Source organism: Kogia breviceps, chromosome 15, assembly GCF_026419965.1.
Source record: "Kogia breviceps isolate mKogBre1 chromosome 15, mKogBre1 haplotype 1, whole genome shotgun sequence".
NCBI classification, from domain to species: Eukaryota; Metazoa; Chordata; class Mammalia; order Artiodactyla; family Physeteridae; genus Kogia; species Kogia breviceps.
The window spans coordinates 66,999,639-67,022,087 of NC_081324.1; the positions used below are offsets into that span (position 1 = coordinate 66,999,639).

A 22,449-nucleotide genomic window follows, 5' to 3' on the forward strand; every position below is an offset into this window, starting at 1 on the left:
GTGGCTTTGCCAGCAGCCGGACTTATAACCCTGGCTGGGCCATCCTTATAGCTTCCCACTTGACCCTGGCAGTGCCCTTGCAGAGGCCCAAGGGGACATGCCCTTGCCTGGACTGCCGGTGCCTCATGGCAGAGCCAGAGCCACTCAACCCCTCCCAGGTCAGGCAGGGTGCTCCTGTGGGCCGAGTGCTCTCAGGAGCAGGGCCCAGGATGGGGAAGTATGAGTTTGGAACTGGGCCCCTCCTTCACCAAATCTAGGCACTTGAGGGCCTTGGCCCTCTGCCCCTCACTCTGTAGAAGTGCCCAGGCTCTATAGAACTCTTTTGGGCAGTGTCTTCAGACCCAGCCTGTGCAGGGGGAAGGCAAGAGCTTGGGCAGGCTCCCTGGCTGAGGCAGTGGAGAACCTAGGGCTCCTGTCTCACTGGGCCTCACTGCGGGTGTGATGTGGGTGTGAGAGAGAGATTATGTTCCACTCTGACATGCTTCATGGTGTGTGTGTGGGGGGGTGGTCTTCTAGAGTCAGGGACAGGGTCAGGGCCTCTGGAGCCAAAGTCTGCAGCCCTAGTGGATAACTTGGTCCTGCCTGGGTGCATGTACATCCCAGGGCCATGGCAGGGGTGCCATGGCAAGGCCGGAGAGCAGGCCCATCAGATATGGAAAAATCCTGGACTTCCCTGGTGGCACAGTGGTTAAGGATCTGCCTGCCAATGCAGGGGACACGGGTTCGAGCCCTGGTCTGGGAAGATCCCACATGCTGTGGAGCACCTGAGCCTGTGCACCACAACTACTGAGCCTGTGCTCTAGAGCCCACAAGCCACAACTACTGAGCCCTCATGCCACAACTACTGAAGCCCACATGCCTAGAGCCCGTGCTCTGTTAGAAGCCACCTCAATGAGAAGTCCGCCCACTGCAATGAAGAGTAGCCCCTGCTCACCACAACTAGAGAAAGCAGCAATGAAAACCCAACGCAGCCAAAAATAAATAGGAAAAAAAAAAAAAGATATGGAAAAATCCCTGGCAGTCATGCTGATGTGGAATTTTCCCCATTCCGGAGTCACCCAGTAATGGCAGGGGCAGTGGGGCTCTGACGTGGCTTATGCCCCGCCGGGTGGCCAGCTGGTTTTGCACTGCCCACAGCTGGAACTGAGCATTCTCAGCTCCAGGCAGGCACTAATCCCCATCCTTGGGCCTGCTCCTCTGGGGTGAAGGAGGGAAGCCTGGGACTGGAGAGTCAGATCCTGAACGCGGCACCTGCATCCTGATGGCACTGTGCTCAGTGATGGGCACCTTGGAGAGGGGGGGCGTCAGCTGAGACCTCCCAGTGGTGTGACCACCCCTACCCCTCTCATCCACATTTCAGATGCCAAAAATGTGTCCCCAGTTTGCACTGACTTTAGAGCCAGAGGCCATATCTTTCACTGAATAAAGTTAAGCAGCTTGTGTAGCCTCCTCCTTTTTCCCAGAGCTGGGCTGCCCTCACCATCACCACGCCACCCCGTTTCCCAGGCACTCTCGAATCCTCTACGGAGCTGGGAGCTCGGCCGAGCCTCAGGGTCCAGCAGCAGGACAATGGCCCCGTTGGCACATCGGAGACAAACGCGCCTTGTTGGGTCAGCGGCGGGGGCGCGACGCTGCGCCCCGGCGCGCTGAATGCGGCTTCTGTGCGACCCGGGCGGGCGCGGAGGGGAGGGGAGGGGGCCGGGGCCCGGGGCGCCCATTGGCCGCGGCACCGGGGGGGCCGGGCCAGGCTGGCGGCAGCACCTGGCCGGAGAGGGTGCGGCGGCGGCGGGGGCGGGAGCATGGTCCAGGCCCGGCCGAGCTGGGGGACCCGGCGGGTACGCCCCGCCGCCTTAGTAAGCGCCCGGGCGGCGCGGCCCGGGGCCGAGCCTGCACGCCAAGGCCGAGAAGGACGGGGACAAGGTACGTCCTGGGGGCCCAGTACCCATCACCAGATTGCGCCCTGCCTCAGTCTACCCCCTGGGGTCCAGGCCCGCGCCTCCTATGCCCGGAACTGGGGCTGCGCACGCCAGACTCTAGACCTGAGTGGTGAGGGAGTGCTACACTACCGCTTCAGGGCCCAGGCACCTGTCCTGGCTGACAAAGGGTGGGAAGGCTGGGGCCTGGGTGGGGGTGGGGGGGGCGCGGGTTGGTGCTCGCCCGGCCCTTGGTTTCTTCCCCAGGGTCCCATTTCCAGGGTTTACCCAGTTCTTGGACTTGGGGTGGGTGGGGCTGGAGCTGGGCTGGAACTGGGAGTTCATTAATCATTAATCTTGGACATGGTGCCAGAGCCCTGGGGGAGGAGGGGCAGGGATCTTCCCTTTTCCCGCCAGCCTTCCCCAGAAGAGGGGCCGTCAGAGCAGGCGCTGGGCATCAGGGTAAAATATGGATCCCCTCTGCCTGGGGAAGGCCCTGTCCTCCACCACTTAGGGGGCAAGGCCACCAAGGAAAGGCTTGTGGGAATGGGATAAACTCTGGTATCCAGGAATGGCCCCATAGGTAACCCAACAGTTCCCTTGTTCCCTGGACCAGTGCTCAGAAAGGGGGTCCAGCTTGGTCTTCCCCCATTGGTGCCAAGCCAAGGTGCTTTGGTAACATTACAGAGCAAGGCTGTGGTTCCTTTCCAGCGGGGACTCCCTCCCACCTGCCTAGAGCAGGAGAGGTGATGGGCACACATCTGGCTGCAGTAACCCACACCAGTGGGAGGGAGGGAGAGAGGGCGGCAGGCCTGACACCTGATCACCTGGGTTGCCCTGGTGACAGGTGCCATGGAAATCCTCAGGAGGACAGTCCAGATGGGAGAATCCAACCTCTGCCTTTACAAAGAGTGTGACCTAAGACCCAGAGACGGTAAGGCCGTGGGCAGGCCTGAGCTGGAGCAGCCCATATGCTGCTGCATTGTCCCTTGCCCCTCAGAGGAGGCATTGTTACTAACCCTATTATCCAAGGGGGGAAACTGAGGTTCAGGGGGATTCGGTGACTTGCCCAAGGTCACATAGTTCAAATGTGGCTAAACTGACTTCAAATTCAGTGACCTTCCGGAGTCCCCATTTCAGGACCCCAGCCTTGCTCAAGATCTGTCTGCCCTTCTGGGGTCCTAACCTCTTAGACCTTCCATGGCTGCCCCCAGCCCCCAGCTCAGGACCCCTCCCCCCTTGCCTCCCTAGCTCCCAGCTCTGCCTGACACTCGGGGGGTGGGCAGGCTGCTACCCTGGGAGCAGAGACAACGGAGCCCTGTTCCCAGCTGCCACCTCGGACTGTTTCCTCCCTGCTTCTCACTTGGGCAGAGCCCTGCCTGAAGGAATCCCTGTGGACAAAGAAGCACCCCTGCCTCCTGTGCATCCCCTTGTCTGATGCGCATGGGTCTGATATTTGAGGGCATGGGTCCAATCCAGCAAGGGAGGAGTGTGTCCTTCCCTCTAGGCTTTAAGGGACTAATTGTGTCACCCTAGTGAAAGAGGCAATGATTAACCTGGGAGAACCATACACAGATGTTGGAATTCCAGGCATGGCAACAGGCTTGTGAAGGGCTTCTTGCTTCCCTCAGACTGAGCAAAGAATATGGGCCATCCCTGTTTAGGAGCCCTGTCCTACTCCAGACAAGGAGGGCAGGATGGAGCAGAGCGTCCATGGGGGTCAGCGGGCTGGGGTCAGGGGAATAGCCAGGTGAGGAGTGATGGTTCAGAGGAAGTGGGTTTCCAGAGGAAACATGCTTTCCTACCTGCCAGCCCCAGGGCAGAGATGGGGTGTGGCTTGGGCACCCCCCAGATCTGATCCCAGTGGTGCCCAGACTTGCCATGGGACCCTAGGCAAGTCCTTCCCTCTCTGTGCCTTGATTTTCTCAGATGTGAAATCTGGGAGTCAGGGACTTTGGGTCTGGAGCATGGGAAGTATGGGTGCGTGGATGGGGAGGTTGGCCCTCCAGGAGATGGTACTGGTGGGTCCTGCCTCTCCTGCCAGGTGGATCTAGAAGGGTCATGATAATAACCCAAGGTGTGTGCAAAGGGCTCCTTATGCCTCATCCCGTTTGATCCTCAGAGCAAACCCGTGAGAAGGTTGAAGTATCCCCATTTGTTAGGAAACCAAGGCTCAGAGAGGGGAGGTCACCTGCCCAAGGTCGCCCAGCTGGGGAGCTGGGATTTATAGGCAGACCTCTCCAGGATTAGCGAGGCGGGCGGGCAGATCCAGGGCATTGTGCATAGCAAGTGCTCAGCACCTTTTAAAAAACCTTTATATTTTACATATTTTTATGCAAACAAGTGCATGATATCCCTTTAAAAAACATTTGTCATGCTAGAAGGTATGGAGAATGATACTACCAACTCTCACATACTCACCTGAGGGGTTGGTTCTCAGTGATTTTTTTTTTTTTTTTTTTCTGTATGCGGGCCTCTCACTGTTGTGGCCTCTCCCATTGCGGAGCACAGGCTCCGGACTCGCAGGCTCAGCGGCCATGGCTCACGGGCCCAGCCGCTCCGTGGCATGTGGGATCTTCCCGGACCGAGGCACAAACCCGTGTCCCCTGCATCAGCAGGTGGACCCTCAACCACTGCGCCACCACCAGGGAGGCCCCCTCTCGGTGATTTTGAAGCTAATAAAGAAGAGACTGACTACTTGCTTAACATGTGTTTTGCCACTGTCCAGTTAGAGCTACTTTGGGGCAACTCAAATCTGCCATCAGGAGGGGTGGTGATTTTGCCTGGACAAAGCAGCGAGGCAAGACCTGTGGGCTTGCTCGTAGTTCTGAGCCTCAGTGTCCCTGCCGTCACATGAGCTAGCAGGTGACACTAAGCATGTCTGTGTGGTTGCCATTTGGAACCATGGAAATAGGTGATTGACCCCACAAGATCAAAAAGTTTTCTGAGCCATCAAAGAACATTGCCCTTTTAATCAGCTGCCAGGCCTGGTACCCAGCTGCAGCCTTTCCCCCAGCCAAGGGGACAGTAGGAACAAGATGTCAGGGCTCCTTGACAAGTTTGGAGGTTGTCCCGAAAGCTGAAGTGCTCCTCGGGAGATCCTCTCCATCTCTACTCCAGCATCCCCTCCAGAGGGTCTCAGAGGGAGGAAGCCTCCAGATTCTTGCAAGTCAGTCCCCCAGCGCTCCGGGATGGAGGGCCAACCTCTCCATCTGCAACTTCAACTGTGCAGCTCACACTTTCCAGCTTCTTCTTTGTCCCAGACCCTTGCTGCCTCTTCCCCATTTTAGGACACTGAGGTTCAGAGAGGGCAGCATGCCTGCCATGGTCACACAACAAGGTGGGGCATGGTTCAGACTAGCCATGGTTCCCTCCTCCTCCAGCCAGACTGCAATTTTTCAAAATGGAAACGTCGTTATTTTTAATTTTTTCCAAAGTAATACAGACTCTTTGTAAAACAAAATTATATGTGTGTAAGTATATATTTATGTGTGTGTATGTGTGTACATATATGTGTGTATATATGTGTTGTTTTACTTCATTATGTATTATGGACATCATTTTAATGAGGACATATTAGACCATTTGGATGAATGTCACATATTTTTAACCATATCCTCTTGTTGGACACTTAGGTTGTTTCCATTATTCCCCTTCGCTAAATAATACTACAATGAACATCTTTGTGCTCTGTCTCAGATCTCTAACAAGAGATTTTCTTCTTTGAACAAATTCCCACAGGTAGAAGTGCTGGGTCTGAGGACAGGCACTTTTAGAGCTATAACAGTTGCTGTCAAATATGCATTCTAAGCACTGTAGGGAGAGTCTTTCTGCTCTATTCTTAAAGTCTCCTCCATTGTCCCCGTAAGATTCCCTTCCAGCCACAGGAAACAGCCCTAGGACACCCTCACTCCACCACCTTCTCTGCCAGAGTCCTGTTCCTATGTGTGTGCACTGAACAAACAGCATGGATGCCCATCAGTCAGGGAATGGTTCACAGGAGCAGTGGTTCCACAGAATGTTCTGCAGCCGATGTCTTTGGAGGCCCTTTATCTCCTTGTGGGGCTCTTTCCCTCCCTGTTCCCATAAGTGCAGGGGTCTTCTCCTTCCTCACCCTTTCCCTGATGATTCCATCTCCTCCTCTGGCCTCAATTCCCACCTCTGTGCACATGGTCCCCAACCTCTCTCCCTCGAGATCGCCTGTGCTCTAAGCAGGGGCTCCTCCTGCTCTTTGCACATTCTACGGGCATCCCACATATCCCCCAGACTCAATGTGTCCTAAACTGAAACCGACGCTGTCCCTCTAACCCCAATACTAAACTTGCCCCTCTCATAGCCTCCCCTAACTCAGGGACTAGCTCCACTCCCAGCCAGCCAGTCACCCCAGCAGGGATTCTTTCCTCCCCTTCTCCACACCCTGTCACCCACCAAATGCTGTCCATGCCATGACCTACAGATGGTTCCAGTCCGTTCCCAGACTTCTCCTTGGTCCATGTCCCTTCACACCTGGACAGCTGTAACAGCCACCATCTAGATGTGCCTGCTTCTCCCGCTCCTTCCCACCCCTACAGTTCATTCTTTATCCAGCAGCCTGATGGGAAGCCCATCTCCTCACTCTTCTTCTGAAGACCCTCCCAGGGCTCCCCACTGCTGACAGGATACAAGCCAGATTCCTTAGCATGTTTCCTGAGGCCCTGAATGTCCTGCCTGCCCCTGCCCCCTTTCTGGCTGTGCTGCTAATCTCCTTTGCCCACCCAACCTCTGACATGCACACATACTGGACACTCCCAACCAGGTTGAATATTTGTTAGTTTTTCAATTGTCCTGGGCCTTTGCACATGCTTTTCTCTTTGCCTGCTTATTCTAGGGTAACAGACGCGTTAGTTAATGCTAGCTGTTGTAACAGATAAGCCCCAAGTTTTAAAAGGCTTAACATAATGGCAGTTTAGTTGTCATTTTCCTGAATCCAATCAGTTATTTGGTGAGCAGGGATGCAGAGACCCAGGTTCCTCCCATCTCATGGCCCTGCCCACCTCCAGATCCTTAGAGACCCCCCGGCATTCATCCAGCAAGTGGGAAAGGAGACCGCAGAGAAGATCTGACCACTTAACCCCATCAGCTCTCATTCTGCTCATATTCCACTGGCCAGAATTCAGTCACATGAGGACACTGAACTGCAAGGGAGGATGGGAAATGTAGTTTAGCCACGTACCCAGGGAGAAAGGGAACTAACTGCCTTTGGAAATTGGAAAACACACTGTAGCTTCTGCCGCGGGGGGGCCCCTACCCTAGCAAGTCTCCCTGGCCACTCTCCTCCCGCCTCCAGGCTGGATCACGTGCTTTCTCTGTGCTCCAGGAAGCCCTGCCAGTGTGTCCTCTATCACAGCATCCGCAGCTGTCAGCTTGCTCCTCTCTCACGTCCAGCACTGAGGGCCCGAGCTCCGTGCACCGGGCATCATGCACCCCAGTTCTGGGCACAGTGCAGGTGCTCAGTAAATACCTGCAGAACAGATCAATTTAAAACTCATTGTGATCACAAAACGATGTCCACAATCTATTGATATGTGAAAAAAACAAAATGTGCTCCCCAACAGAGACCCCTCCTATTGCCTCTATGGATAGACAGAAAAAATGTGAGGATGCTTGTGCCGAAGCTTTAAGGGTGCTGCCCTCTGGGGATGGAGCTCTTTTCACTGTCCTCTTTATATTTTTCTGTAATTGTCTGAACTTTTTTTCATTGAGCATGTGCTGCTTTTATAATTACAACAATCTTTTTCCGGTGGGGGCAGAACCAGCCGGGGCCGACGTCACTGACACTGGGGGAAGAGACCCCTCTGGCAGGGCTGGAGGTGCAGGTTCTGCAATCAACACTCCCACTCTGGAAAGCTTGGCTTCACGTGGCTCTTCTTTTCTTTTTTTAAATTTATTTTATTGAAGTATAGTTGATTTACAATGTCGTGTGAGTTTCTGGTGTACAGCAAAGTGATTCAGTTATACATACACACACATATATATATATATTCTTTTTCCATTGTGGTTTATTACAGGATATTGAATATAGTTCCCTGTGCTATACAGTAGGACCTTGTTGTTTATCCATTCTATATATAATAGTTTGCATCTTCTAATCCCAAACATTTCTTACTTTAGAAAATGCTTTTATTGAGGTGTTTTCTTCATACTTCCCCAAACTGCTTACTAAATATGTAAAAAATCAGGGTAGTGTTTTATATCATAGCTTTTGATAAAAGCAATGAAAAGAGCCAAAGTTCTTGAGATATTTTTTAAAACAGTAATTGAGTCACATTTTCCTCTTTACTGTATCAAGATGCTGTTGTTTTATTGAGTTGCCCTTGTCTCAGACTTAAACTATCTTGAACTATTATCATGTTGTAATTGAGATAAAAGAGGAATTTGCTTTGCATCAGCACTAATTGGTTTATCAATATCCTGTACCATTTACATTTTAAAACTGAATGTCTGTAAGATGGTAAGGCATATCTGTACAAAGCCTTACAACTGGTAGTGTATAGGAAGCTGTTCAGAGTGTTATGTCTGTATTATAGCCAGTTTTAGGCTATGGGTCACTTATCATAATTGAAAAACTAGTTACTAGTAACTTGTCCAGCCTCTAGACTAATTTTATGGGAGAGGAAGTATAAATTTCTGGAAGAAAAATTGCATACAAAATTAATTGGTGTTGACAATAGGATTAGAGCATTAGTATGCATTTGCATCCTTAGAATTTCATCTTCATTTTTCTGGATGTAAATGAATATATAATAAAAAAATAAAAGCCTATGTTGTGCTACATTGAAATTTCCCTCTATCTTTGCCAGTTTATCTTATATTCTACTTCTCACTTTGAGCGTAACTGGGTCAGAATGTTCCTTAGGCATCCTCTAGCATTCCTCTAATTTCCTAGCAAAACTCTTATTAGATGATCATTTGCCATTCTAAAATGAAGTTTTTGTACCATTAGTGCTTGTGGAAGTCTAACCCCAAAGGCCAGCTAATAAAGAACTGTATGAAAATCAGTTGACTCAAATTAATTGAATAAAATGTATACAATGCAATGTATGCATTGCCTACTAGACTACTCTAGTTGTTGTCAAAGAGGAAAGGAAGTGATCAAAGATCAAATTCCCGAAAGAAATATTAAGAGCAGAAGTAACAAATAGATTTTTCCTTATTGTTGGCCTTGATCCACTATGACAAAAACAATATTTAGAAATATGAAACTTTCAATGTTTAATTTTTTCAAAACTATATATTACTGTTACAGATATATATGTGTGTCAATAAAATATTTACGTGGCTCTTCTTTACTAGCTTCCCACTCTTCTCAAGATCTCACCTCTTGCTCAAAAGCTTTCACTCCACTCCTACCTGGACGAGGTTCTTACCCCTGTGTGACACTGGGCTTGTCACTTCCCCTCCTTGTGCCTCAGCTTCCTCATCTACAATAAAGTGGGGGATCTAAAGGGTTCCCTGCAAAGATTATGAGGGTGCCTGATGCATGGGAAATCCTGAGCACAGGACTGGACTGTGGTCCAGAGTCCACGCTCATAAACCAGCATGTCTGCTATTTGATGCCAGCTCTGCCCCGACTTTCGCCCATGCATCCATCTTCAAGCTAGCTCAGCCCAGAAAAGATAAAACATCTCTATCCTGTGCCCTGGACCTGGTTCAGCACTCAGGGAGATCAGGACTCTGGGCCACCCCTGTTTTATGGGTACTTGCCGGGCTGCTTCCCGGCTGGGTGGGGCTTTGGGGGAAAGAGCATTCAGAGCACACTGTCAGACGCCTGCTGGTCCTTGGGAGTGACTGGCAGCTGCTCGTCCTATGAAAGTGCTCGATGTAGGGCTTCCCTGGTGGCGCAGTGGTTGAGAGTCCACCTGCTGATGCAGGGGATACGGGTTCGTGCCCCGGTCTGGGAAGATCCCACGTGCCACAGAGCGGCTGGGCCCGTGAGCCGTGGCTGCTGAGCCTGCGCGTCCGGAGCCTGTGCTCCGCAACGAGAGAGGCAACGACAGTGAGAGGCCCGCGTACCGCAAAAAAAAAAAAAAAAGAAAGTGCTCGATGTGGGATAAATGACCGTCACAGTAGTGATTATTAATAACTGATGGTGATACCTGGGTCCCTAGAGCCCCACACACGGGCCATGGTGGGAGCTCTGGACATCAGTGCTGACGGAAGGATGCAGGGGGCTTTTCTGGGCTCCCTCTGTCCATGGGTAAGGCTGAGCGAGAACAGACCTGAACCCAGCTAAGAACAGGATGCGAGAGATTCCAGTTCCTGGGCTGAGCCTGAGGGCCTCTGGCCCCTAACTGCCTCTTCCTACGGAGACCTTGGGAAGGATCAGCATCTCTGATCGGCCCAAATCCCTCAAGGCTGGTCCAGGGTGTCCTGTGCCACCATCCCTCACACAGGGTGGAGGCAGGACAGGCAGGATTCCATACTGTACTTCTTTGATGAAGGATTTGGAGGTCAGAGAGGTGGAATCTCATCAGACTCAGTACCTCCCAGCCCTGGTCAGGTACTCTTCCTCTAGGGGGGCTACCAGGTTGAGTTGCTTGCTCTCTGGGCTCCCAAAGATTTTAGACAAACCTTGGTCTCAGGTTGTGTCTTGGCATCTTTAAGCCCTAGAGTTTGGTAAGTCCCTGTTTTGACTCTGGTTCTGTCTGCTCTTTGCTGACTGTGTGACCTTGGACTGGTGAGTTCACCTCTCTGAGCCTTGGTATCTTTACCTGGGGAGTGGCTAACAGTGGTACTTGACTCATAGGGTAGCTGTGAGACTTAAATGAGATGTGATTGGAGGAGAAATTAGCTTCCCCAAACTCACCTGCCTCCCTGTCCCTCCTGTGGCCTTCAAGCCGGTCCCAGGCTCTCTGCCGGGCTCTGCGGCTGCTTGTCCTTGTCCCAAGGACGCCAGGGACCTTGCTGAGCCCTTGGATGAAGGAGCTGCCTGGCTGCTGAGGTCCAGAGAGGGTTGGGGACCACTGAGGGGGCAGAGGGCCAGGGCAGCACCTGCAGGGTACAGGGACATGCCACCTGCTCTCCCCAGGGAGGGAACTCATGAATATTCACACCCACTAGAGCATGAGGGAGCCAGCCAGCACACTCCTGGGTGTCATTGGAGCGTTCCTGTTTCCCAGTGACCGCAGAGGCAGCCTGGGAGTCAGATGTGGCTCAGTCAGGGAGAGAAAAGGGGCATCCAGACACGGCCGGAGGTGAGTGTGTCTTCCTCTGCCCCGCACACGGGCCCCTGGGGGGAGCAGGAAACCCTGGGACTGAGGCCTGCCTGGTGATGCTCTAGGCTAGAAGGTTCACCATCCCGGGCTCGGTTTCCCCGTGTGCATGCTGTGGGGGATGAGTCCTGTTTCTCCTTTGTTCCCTGGAGTGTGCTGGTCCAGCCAAACAGGAGGATTGCTGGGCCTGGCCTGGAGCCAGCCGTTGGCACAGATGGAGGATGATGTGGCTAGGGTAACCCAGAAGGAGAGGAATAGATAGGGTGGGCTAGGGAGGGGGGATGGTCTGCCCTGAGTGCCTGGGACTGTCACCACCATAGCAGAGGAAAGAGACTCAGGTTCTGGCCCTGTCTTTGCTACTGCTGCACTGTGTGACCTTGATGGTGGCTCTGCCGTTTCTGAGCCTCAGCCTCCCTGCTGCACTGTCTTCCAGGCTACAGGCCATAAGGCTCAGGCCAGGTGGAGATTGTCCTTGGTATCCCATGGACTTAGACCTGGGACCGTCAGCTGCCTGCAAGCCTCAGCCTTCTGTGATGGGACATCCAGCTGTGCACACCCTCCTTCCCATGGGCTTGGGCTGGGCCTGGGACATGCCAGGCATGGACAAACGGGAAGATGCACATTGCAGGCCAACAGACCTGAACTCAAATCCCAGCCCTGCCCGCTCGCTGCCTTGAGACCCTGGGCAAGTCACGTCACCTCCCAAAGCAGATGGTTTCCCCATCTGCAAAATGGATGTGACAGTGGGGTCTGCCTCCCAGGATAGCTGGGTGGAGTCAGTGAGATTCTCTGGAGGAGACCCCATCCCAGGGCCTGGCTCATAGCAGGGCTCAAAAGTGAAACCAGAGGGTAGAAAGGGCCCAGAACCCGGCACCTAGCAGGGCAGGGCCCAGCTGGTTTTGAGGAAGCCAAAGTGGGGGAATAAACAAATGAATGAGGGAAGCAGGGATGGGGGTAGAGGGGGCGGTCCTGGGCGGGGCCAGGCAGAGCCTGATTGGTTGTCCTGGGAGGCTGGTCTGCCCCCTGCTGCCTGACCTGCACCCAGAGCCTTGCCAGCCACCTCCCAGAGTTCCTGAAAGTGCCCTGGTGAGTGGGGCTCCTGGGGCAGGGGTGGGCCCCGGGGTTTTTTAGAGGGCAGCCATCCGGACCCCTCCCCGTTTTAAAGTCAGAGAAACCGAAGCCCAGGGCCCAACTCAGGGTTGGGGCTCACATCTGAGGCTCTGGCCTGGCCCAGGGCTCTGTCCTGATATTTCCTGGGACCCCTGAGGAACAGGAGGCTGGTGGGGTCACTTGAGGCAGGGGGCAGGTTTGTGCTTGGTCGGGGTCAGGGGCAGCCACTCCTTGTTCAGGGAGAGCCCACCCAGAGGGCGACAAAGACAGGAACCCGGAGCAGGTCCCCATGCTCTTTGAGCGATAACTATGCGCTAGTCGTTTTGCCAGCCCCGTCTCAGGAAAAGCCAGCACTACCAGCTTCCCCACTTAACAGATGAGAAACTGAGGCTCAAAGGGGTTCCTGTGATTGAAACACAGGCCCGGGGCTTCCAGGTTGGCCCCTCCCCTCTCCTGAGGCCTCTTTGTGTCCAGACCTTCGCTAGCTGACTTTCCCCACTTCGCAAGCTTTATCTATTATTTAAACATAGTAAATGCATGTAATTGCCTTTTTCTGATTAAAAATAATATATGCTCCTTAAAAAAAATGCAGCCCTTACAGAAATGCATAATATAGAAAACGATTACCTTTTATACCCCTCCCCCAGCTACGCAGAGAATACCACTGTTAAAACTTAGAATATGCCCCTACACTGGTTTCTTTCTGGGCCTATGTATATTTACCTATCGCCTATATGGATTTGGGGGCATAATGTTCCAGAACTTTCTTTTTCCATATTAGTAGATCATGGTGTGTTTTCGAGCCAGTCCACTCAGCTCCACCTTGTTTCTTTTTCTTTTCCTTTTTTTTTTTGTTAAGTGGGTACAGATGCCTCCATCTGGGAAGGGGCTTTGGTTTGTAGAACAGGTGCCCTGCTGATGGACACTGAGGTTGTTTCTAACTTTTTTCTGACCAAACCGCTATGAACACCCTTGCATGGGTGACTTTGCCCAAGTGTTTTTGCAGAGTAGTTGGAATTGGAAGAGCTTGTACCTTCCTCCTGTGATAGGAGTACCGGAAACTCTCTCACACTCTCGTCCACCCTTGACCCTGTCCACCTTGACCACCTAAGAGTGAACAGAGATATGTCATTGTCACCAGGAAAGCCAAATTCCCTCTTATATAGTTCCTTCCTCTGCAAATTTCTTCTTCATGTCCTTTCCTGTGGGGACAACTTTCTAGATGAGAAGCGGAAAACTCAGGGACTGGTCAGGCAGACCCGGAGTACCCATTCTCTGGGAAAGGTTTGTGGGTGCCTCTGGTCACTTTTCCAGGGGAAATTACATGGGGTCCTCCTCCAGGTTGACTGGCTGACCTCTGGCCGCAGGGTCAGTGGTGACGTGCCATGCGTGTGATCACGGGGCAGCACACATGATCTCTCTTGGCCTCTGGGGCCCAGGGCCTAGTGCAGCATGCACCACAGCAGCAGTGGAAAGTTTTGGACCTTGGCTTTGCAGCTAAGGGGTAGTGGGAAGGCTCCCAAGTCCCAGCTCTCTCCTGGACCCCCCATGGCTTAGCCTGAACTGCCCCCATTACAGATCAGGCCTCAGCCCCCTGCCGACAGGGTCGCCACAGTTAGACCTAAAACCTACTACCCCCAAAACTGAAAACAAACAAAAAAACCAGGACATCTAGTTAAATTTGATATTCAGAGACATACTGAATAATTTTTAGTATAACTATATCCCTGGCAATATTTGGGACACGTGTATACTAAAAAATGTTTTATTTGTTGTTTTATTTTTAAATTATATTTATTTATTTATCTTTGGCTGCGTTGGGTCTTTGTTGCTGCACGTGGGCTTTCTCTGGTTGCATGAGCAGGGTCTACTCTTCATTGTGGTGCGCGGGCTTCTCATTGCGGTGGCTTCTCTTGTTGCGGAGCATGGGCTCCAGGCACGCGGGCTTCAGTAGTTGTGGCACACGGGCTCAGTAGTTGTGGTGCACAGGCTTAGTTGCTCTGTAGCATGTGGGATCTTCTCAGACTAGTGCTCGAACCCGTGTCCCCTGCATTGGCAGGCGGATTCTTTACCACTGCGCCACCAGGGAAGTCCCTGTTTGTTGTTTATCTGAAATTCATACTTACCCAGTTAACCCTGCCTGCCGGCAGTTGGAGGAAAGATGGGCATGTGGGCAGAGGCTGGGCTGACTGTGTGATCTGAGCCCTCTCCTTCCTCTCTCTGAGCCTCAGTTTCTCCATCTGGCTCCCCTACAGACCCCATGGGCACAGGGGCCAGTAAGGAGAGATGAGGAGCCTTGGCCTCTCACTGGGCAGCTGGGAAGGGTGGCACGGGGGACAGGTGGGCTGGCTGGGCCTTCTGAAAGGTGAGGGATTCAGGCCCAGGCCCCTCCCCGTAGACAAACCTGGCCCCAGGCCTGGGGGGACAGAGCACTGGGAAAGGGTCTTCTTTTCCTTTTTACTTGGAACATGATTTCATTATGAAGCCCCAAAAGGTGTAAAAAATAAACCAATGAACACCCACGTACCCACCACTCAGCTTAAAAGTTAAAACCGGGGCTTCCCTGGTGGCGCAGGGGTTGAGAGTCCGCCTGCTGATGCAGGGGACACGGGTTCGTGCCCTGGTCTGGGAAGATCCCACATGCCGCGGAGCGGCTGGGCCTGTGAGCCATGGCCGCTAAGGCTGCGCGTCAGTGAGAGGCCCGCATACCACAAAAAAAAAAAAAAAAAAGTTAAAACCGAACCAGGCAGCAGAACCTTCTGCCTGCCACACTCCCTAGCCTCTCTTTGCATTGGCGTTGCCCAGCAGGTCCATCTGCAGCCCAGTGTCTTCTCTGTCCCTGTCTGGACCTGCTGGGGGCCCACAGAGCTGGCAAAGGCAGGTCCCAATGTTGAAGGCTGCCTCTCAAGCCAACCAGGCCTGAGATGGTGGTGGGGGCTCCCTGGGGCCAACCCCCTAACGCTTTCCCTGCTCTGTACTCCCCACAGGTGTCTGAGATGCTGCTGCCACAGAAGAAGCGCTGGGAGTCCATGGCCAAGGGGCTGGTGCTGGGAGCACTCTTCACCAGCTTCCTGCTACTGCTGTACTCCTACGCCGTCCCCCCATTGCACACTGGCCTGGCCTCCACGTGAGTGGCCCTGCTGGGCAGCCAAGGTCTGGGGGTGGGGGAGGGTTGGCTCCTGCCCCCGTGATCACGGTTACCTCCTGGGTGGCCACTCTGTGCCCTGCATCATGATGTGCAGGGCAGAAATCCCACTGAGAGCAGAACACCCTGTGGAACCCTAGGCCTCAGTGTCCTCATCTGTGAAGTGGGTATAGTAACAGAGCCTGACATGGAGCATAAGAATCAAATAACACCGTCTGCACGGTGGGCTCCAATGGGGCCAGGAGGTGGGGAGGACCTGTCCAAGAGCACACAGCTGGCACAGGCCTGGATTCAAGCTGTGGTCTGTCTGCCTCCAAGCCTGGCTCCTAACCATGAGTCCACCCCACCTCCCCACAGGGAGGTATTAAGTTGAACTAGAGGAAACTGCTAATAACTGACCATTTTCGGCCTGCAAAGTTTCATGTGGTCCTACCTAATGCTAATTCATGATAAATGTACTTCACAGTGGCCATGAATGAGACGTGTTATTGTCCTCACAGCAACACATTGAACAGGCTTATTGTCCCCGTTTCACAGATGAGGAGAGTAAGGCCAGAGAAGCCAAACAACTGACCTAGGCCTTGCAGCCTGAACGCAGGCCCATCTGGTCCCTGGGGTCCCCTGCCACACACCCCACCCCCAGCAGCCTGCTCTCCAGACCTGGGGTAGTGGGGCCCAGGGTGCTAAGTCCTGAGGCTCTGCCACCACTCCATCCCCAGCAGGACCCCCGAGGGCACAGCACCCTGCTCCCCAGCCCTGAGTGAGTCAGAGGCACCGACCCCGGCCAACAGCTCGGCGGGAGGCTGCCAGCCGAGGCGCGACATCGTGTTCATGAAGACGCACAAGACGGCCAGCAGCACGCTGCTCAACATCCTGTTCCGCTTTGGCCAGAAGCACGGGCTCAAGTTCGCCTTCCCCAACGGCCGCAACGACTTCGACTACCCAGCCTTTTTCGCACGCAGCCTGGTGCAGGACTACCGGCCCGGGGCCTGCTTCAACATCATCTGCAACCACATGCGCTTCCACTACGACGAGGTCCGGGGCCTGGTGCCGCCCAACGCCACCTTCATCACTGTGCTCCGCGACCCCGCCCGCCTCTTCGAGTCCTCCTTCCACTACTTCGGCTCCGTGGTGCCCTTCACGTGGAAACTCTCGGGCAGCGACAAGCTGGCCGAGTTCCTTCAGGACCCAGACCGGTACTACGACCCCCATGGCTACAACGCCCACTACCTCCGCAACCTGCTCTTCTTCGACCTGGGCTACGACAGCGACCTGGACCCCGGCAGCCCGCAGGTGCAGGAGCACATCCTGGAGGTGGAGCGCCGCTTCCACCTCGTGCTCCTGCAGGAGTATTTCGACGAGTCGCTGGTGCTGCTCAAGGACCTGCTGTGCTGGGAGCTGGAGGACGTGCTCTACTTCAAGCTCAATGCCCGCCGCGCCTCGGCAGTGCCGCGCCTCTCCGGCGAGCTGTACCGGCGCGCCACGGCCTGGAACGTGCTGGACGCCCGCCTCTACCACCACTTCAATGTCAGCTTCTGGCGCAAGGTGGAGGCCTTCGGGCGCGAGCGCATGGCCCGCGAGGTGGCCGCCCTGCGGCGCGCCAACGAGCGCATGCGCCGCATCTGCATCGACGGCGGCCACGCGGTGGACGCCACCGCCATCCAGGACTCGGCCATGCAGCCCTGGCAACCGCTGGGCACCAAATCCATCCTGGGCTACAACCTCAAGAAGAGCATTGGGCGGAGGCACGCGCAGCTCTGTCGGCGCATGCTCACGCCCGAGATCCAGTACCTGATGGACCTGGGCGTCAACCTGTGGGTCACCAAGCTCTGGAAGCTCATACGGGACTTCCTGCAGTGGTGACTCCCGCCCGTGGAGGAGGGCTGGGCAGGGGCCCGCTGGCCTACCCCCGCGGCCCTCCTGGTGCCACCCCAGCCCCTGGGGTGAGGCGGGGCTGCTGCAGGGGAGCCACCAGCCAAGGACTGGGCCCACCGCACACAGGGCCTGAGATCAGTATTTGACTAATTATAGTTTTTTGGGTTTTGGTTTTTGGTTTTTTAAATTAAATCCCCTTCCCTGCAAAAAAGAATGTTCTATTTTCTGGCTCCCTATAAAGGGGAGACTTCAGAAGTAAAAGAATTTGATGCGTTTTTGTTAATCAGCCTCAGTGGTGCTGACTGGCGGGGCCCTGGTGTGTGTGGGGTGACTGGTGGGGATTGGGGGACCCCAAGGGAGCATGGTGGGCACCTGAGTGTGTCTGTGGGGCCGAGCCCAGTGGTATGGCAGGGTTTGGTGTGTATCTGTCACATGCTGAAGCCCTGTGTGGTTGAAGGGATCCCATGAGCTACCAAGACCTGGAAGATTGTGTGTGCATGTGTGCGTGTGTGTGTGTGTGTGTGTGTGTGTGTGTGTGTGACAGGGAGGTAGGGAGAACTTGGTGGAGCCGTGAACAGCAGGCCCAGGGCTCAGGCTAACGGTTCCTCGTGCAATCTCATTAATCCTCACAATAATCCTTTGAGGTAGGCACAATTACCATCCCATATTACACATGTGGGAATTGACATTCTGAGAGCAGGAGGGAAATGCTTGAGGTCACGTTGCAAGATGTATCCGACCCAGTACTAAGCCATCTCCCTGGCACCCCAAACCCTTTCCATAGCCAATGTCTGTTCACCCCATCCCTGCCTGCCCCCTTTCCCCTACTGACCACTCCAGGCTGCCTCACCATCTGCTTGAGCTCTAACCCTACCTAAGTCCTGGGTTTTCCCCTTCTACCCTGGAGTTCAGTTTAATTAATCCAAAAAACATTTTATATTCATTAGATGTCTGTAATACGCCCCAGTCTTGAGCTGGCCCTGAGCAGACGGCAGTCAGCAAGTTGGCTTAGACCCTCCTGGAGCTCATGTCCAGAGAGCAACCAAGGCATGTCGGGTATGATCAACCATGGCAGGGATGTGTCAGCTCTAACCATCTGCTTCCCTCAGCCTCCCCGGGGAACAGAGGCCCTTCCTCAGGTCTCTAACCAGCAGCTAGCAGCCAGATATGAAAGGCAGAAACCACAGCCAGGAGATTCTTTACTGGAGACCTGTTTGTTCCAGGTTCCAAGCCAAGTGCTTATATAACTTATCCGAATACCTACAACATCCTAGCTTTATAGATCAAAGCTCAGAGAGGTTAAGTGACCTACCCAAGGTCACACAGCTAATTAGGGCCAGGGTCAGAATTCAAAGCCAGATCAGTCAGCCAGATCACTCAACCTCCCTGGGCTTGAGTCAGTCTTCCTCCTGGGAGTGAGCTTCTGGTCCAAGGAGGGTAGGAAGGAGTTAGGGTGACCAACTGTTTCACTTTTCTAGAACTGTCCCGGTTTTAGCACTGCAAGTTCCCACATTGAAGGAAGTGCCTCAGTCCTGGGCAACCAAGACGGTTGGTCAGTATGGGACAGGTTTAACCCCACCACCCCCCTGGGACCACTGCCTACACCCTCATAATATTCCTTGTGGCAAGAAATTAGCACAGCCTTGGAGTCTTTATTTAATTCATAGGGAGAAAAATAAGCAAAAATAAATAAATAAAACTGACAATAGCTAAGACTATTTGCAGGAAGAGATGCAACTGACCCCACATTTATTAGAGAATTCTCCCTCCTTTTATTAATCAAAGAGAGACATGACTTAGTGCAATCTAACTTCCTGGGTTTGTGGAACCCCATAATTCTATTTCCTTGGACCCCTAAGGGCCTAGAAATGTCCATAACAATATTCTATATGATTACATTATTTATTATTATTAATACTGGCCCTTTTAGGTCCTTTTGAGATCCAAGGAGAACAAATCTGGCAGTTAGTAGATGCTAAGAATATAAATTACTTCATTAGCATTTACTATCTGCCTGGGTTGTTTTAAAAGCATTATAGTTATTAACTCCTTTATTAATGTAATTAATACTTTGATAATGAGTAGCTGCCAGGTACTGAGCAACCACTCTGTGCTCAGCCCTGTGCCATGTGGGAACATGCACAATTCCCTTTGCTCCCCCGAGGAGGTGACTGACACACAGAGAGGCAGAGCAACCAGCCCAGGGTCACCCAGCCAGCAGCCATAGAGGCAGGATGCAAACCGAGGTCAGTCAGATGCCGAGGCTGGTGCTTGCGGCCTCCAGACCTTCAGCGCCATTCCAGTTGGCCACCTCAGCCTCAGGACTGAGGGCTGTCCCATGGCTGAAAAAGTATGAGGTCTCCAAGGGGCTCTGCAGGGGTAGCCTTCAGGAACCAGACTGCTCTTGCTCCACCTGAGTAGCAGAGGCTGCCATGTTACCGAGTTCGGTCTTGTCTACTTCTGACCTTCCTGGCCAGTGGGAGCTGGGGGCACCCATGTTGACCAGGCATCTGTAGACCAGACACGTGAGAGCCAGGGCAGGGATCAAGGCTGTCCCCTGGGAGAAATTCAGTGAAACCACATGTTCCTCTCCGTTATGGGTTGAACTGTATCCCTTAAAAAGACGCATTGAAGTCCTAACCCTCAGTTCCCTATGACTGACATTATCTGGATATAGGGTCTTTGTACATATAATCAAGTGAAGATAAGGTCATTGGAGTGGGCCCTAATCCAATATGGCTGATATCCTGATAAGACATGGAAATGCCATGTGAAGACACAGACACACAGGGACAATACCATGTGAAGACAGGCAGAGGTTGGCATGATATAGCAACAAGCCAAGGAATGCCAAGGGTGACGGCCACCTCCGGAAGCTAAGAGGCAATGAAGGAGTCACCCCAGAGTTTAAGGGAACGTGGCACTGTCGACAACTTGATTTCAGACTTCTAGCCTCCAGATCTGTGAAAGAATAAACTACTGTTGTTTTAAGCCACCCAGTTTGTGGTACTTTGTTACAGCAGCCCCAGGACACTAACACACTCTCCTGGGTGAGGCATCTCCCCCTCACCTGAACCCATCCTTTCCTCCCTCCCCCAGGCTCACCCCTAGGAGCCACCCTCCACCTGTAGCCAGAGGCTGTCCTCTGCTCCAAGCCCTCCACTATCCTCCTTTCCACTGGAGAGAAGCCAGGCAGCTGCATGCCTCTGGGGCTTCGCACATGCCGTTCCCTCTACATAAGGCCCCCTTACTTTTGCAGGCCTAATACTGCTACGTGTTTTCAAAGCAAGCTCTGCCTCTTCCTCGGGGTGTCCTTCCCTGACAGCCCAGCCCCCAAGCTAGCTTAGGGCCACCAGGCTCCCCATCTCAGCTGTGCTTGCCCAGGGCCAGAGCTGTGGATTTGCTTGTCTGCAAGGCCCTCCAGGATGCGGCCCAGGTCTTATGGAAACAATAGGCCTCCAGTGCCCAGACCAGTGCCTGGCACACAGTCAGTTCTTAATAAATGTTGAAAGACAGAAGAAAGGGAATTCTCTGGTGGTCCGGTGATTAGAACTCCGTGCTTCCACTGCAGGGGTCTCTGGTCTTATTCCCGGTCAGGGGACTAAGATCCCGCATGCCACATGGTGTGGCCAAAAATAGAGGACAGAAAAAAAGGAAATAGGGAGAAAGAAAAGAAGGAAGGAAGAGAGAAAAGAAGAAAGGAGGGAGGGAGGGAACAGGTAAAAAAGAGAGAATGAAAATAGGGCAGAGGGGAGAAAGGGAGCTATTTCACCCTTGAGGGCCTTCTTCATACTTGTCCTAACTGACTGGGGCCTGTGTCCCTGGGAAAGATAATAGATGAGCCAAGGCACACGAGTGCTGGAATGAGTTCATTAGCTGAAAGCTCACATGACGCTGGGGCGGGACACAAGTCAGGTAAGTTTTGACAGGGGCAGGTAGAGGCAGGGAGTCTGGAGAGTGGGTGGCCCTGGGCACCCGTGAGCACAGAGAACCATATAAGAACTGAAAAAGGAGAGGTGGCCGCTCCCAGCTTCCCTTGCCATCACATCTTTGGCAAACTCTTATTGAGTACCTACTGTGTACAGTGTGCCACAGTGGGAGTGCTTTTCTCAGACAAGTGCCTACTGTGTGCAGGCCCCTTGCCCGCCGCACTCACGGGACTCACTTCCCAACAAATAAAACCAATTAGAAAAGACCTTGCAGAAGAGGAGGGCTTTGATTATAGGCCTTGAGGGAGGCAGGGATTGGATGCAGAGTGTTGCAAGGAAGGGCATTCCAGGGAGAGGGAACAGCATAAGAAGAAGCTGGACAGGTAATAGTGGAGAGGCAAGGAGGCTGGAATAAGGAAGCGAGCAGGAGAAACCCGCTCAGCAAGGACAGCAAACAATCTTCTTGCGCTCTAGGCTAAGGAGTTTGCAGTTTCTCCTGAGAGTGACAAGGAGCCAAGGGAGGCTTTGGAGGAGGCGCAGGACTACTCACAGGTGGGCTTCAGAGGTGCTGGGGTGGGGAACCAGGGAGAGGGATGGGGGCCTGGGCCAGGGAAGGAGCAGGGGAGGGTGGCCCACACTTGCCCCTTGTGGCTAAAGCTCTAGCCTATGGGTCTGTGGGGTTCTAGGGAGACCTCGCCCTACAGGAGAGGCAGATCCACTCCAGTTACCCCCGTGCAAGGCCAAGGAGGGAGCATCTCAGGCTCAGTGTGGCGCCCCAGCTGTGTGCTCTGCCCGGTGCCGGCATGTGAGAGACAGAGTCCTGAGTAAGCTCCAAGTTCAGACAGTCCTGATTGTCACCCAACTGCTGCATGGCTCGGGCACTCCAATTCTGTCTTCCAGGCTCCAGGGGGAACAGTAAGGGGTTCACAGAGCAGGGATGCCTTTGGCCAAGAAGCAGGCACAAAGCCCAACACATGGTCCCACATTAGAGGTGAAGCTGCTGGTGCCCTGCCCATGTCCCCTGCCCTTCTCCCCTCAACCTCACCACCCCCCGTGGCCTTTCTCCAGCCTCCAGGGCCACAGGTGGCAACAGGATTGTCAGCCCCTGGAGCAGCCCTCAAGCAAAGGTGTCTAAAGACCCTCAGACCCTGGGTGGGACTCTGAGGTGAGCGTTCCACACTGTCTCCCATTATCCCCATTGGGATCGACTTGTCCTTATTTTCTTG

The 22,449-nt window shown here is 53.5% G+C and overlaps 1 protein-coding gene across 4 annotated transcripts; it reads left to right on the plus strand.

Annotated features, from left to right (window-relative positions):
• The first annotated feature begins 1,773 nt into the window (after window positions 1-1,773).
• GAL3ST1 (galactose-3-O-sulfotransferase 1) lies at window positions 1,774-17,690 on the plus strand. Of its 4 annotated transcripts, none has more exons than XM_059039487.2 (3): window positions 1,774-1,920; window positions 15,262-15,401; window positions 16,142-17,690. In XM_059039487.2, exons 2-3 carry the CDS (start codon window positions 15,271-15,273, stop codon window positions 17,280-17,282), a joined length of 1,272 nt encoding a protein of 423 aa, XP_058895470.1. In that variant the 5' UTR covers window positions 1,774-1,920; window positions 15,262-15,270; the 3' UTR covers window positions 17,283-17,690. The 4 variants fall into 4 exon arrangements, with proteins under 4 accessions (XP_058895470.1, XP_058895468.1, XP_066870415.1 ...); XM_059039485.2 differs by having other exon boundaries at window positions 1,795-1,920; window positions 16,139-17,690; XM_067014314.1 differs by lacking the exon at window positions 1,774-1,920 and adding an exon at window positions 11,026-11,146 and having other exon boundaries at window positions 16,139-17,690.
• The last annotated feature ends 4,759 nt before the right edge of the window (window positions 17,691-22,449 follow it).

What these genes read in the sequence shown, in the direction of transcription:
- GAL3ST1 (XM_067014314.1), top strand. Translation starts at nt 11,099, where the DNA reads ATGTGGCTCAGTCAGGGAGAGAAAAGGGGCATCCAGACACGGCCGGAG. An exon ending in GCATCCAGACACGGCCGGAG is followed by an intron (nt 11,147 to 15,261) that starts GTGAGTGTGTCT and finishes TACTCCCCACAG; the next exon opens with GTGTCTGAGATGCTGCTGCC. An exon ending in CACACTGGCCTGGCCTCCAC is followed by an intron (nt 15,402 to 16,138) that starts GTGAGTGGCCCT and finishes CTCCATCCCCAG; the next exon opens with CAGGACCCCCGAGGGCACAG.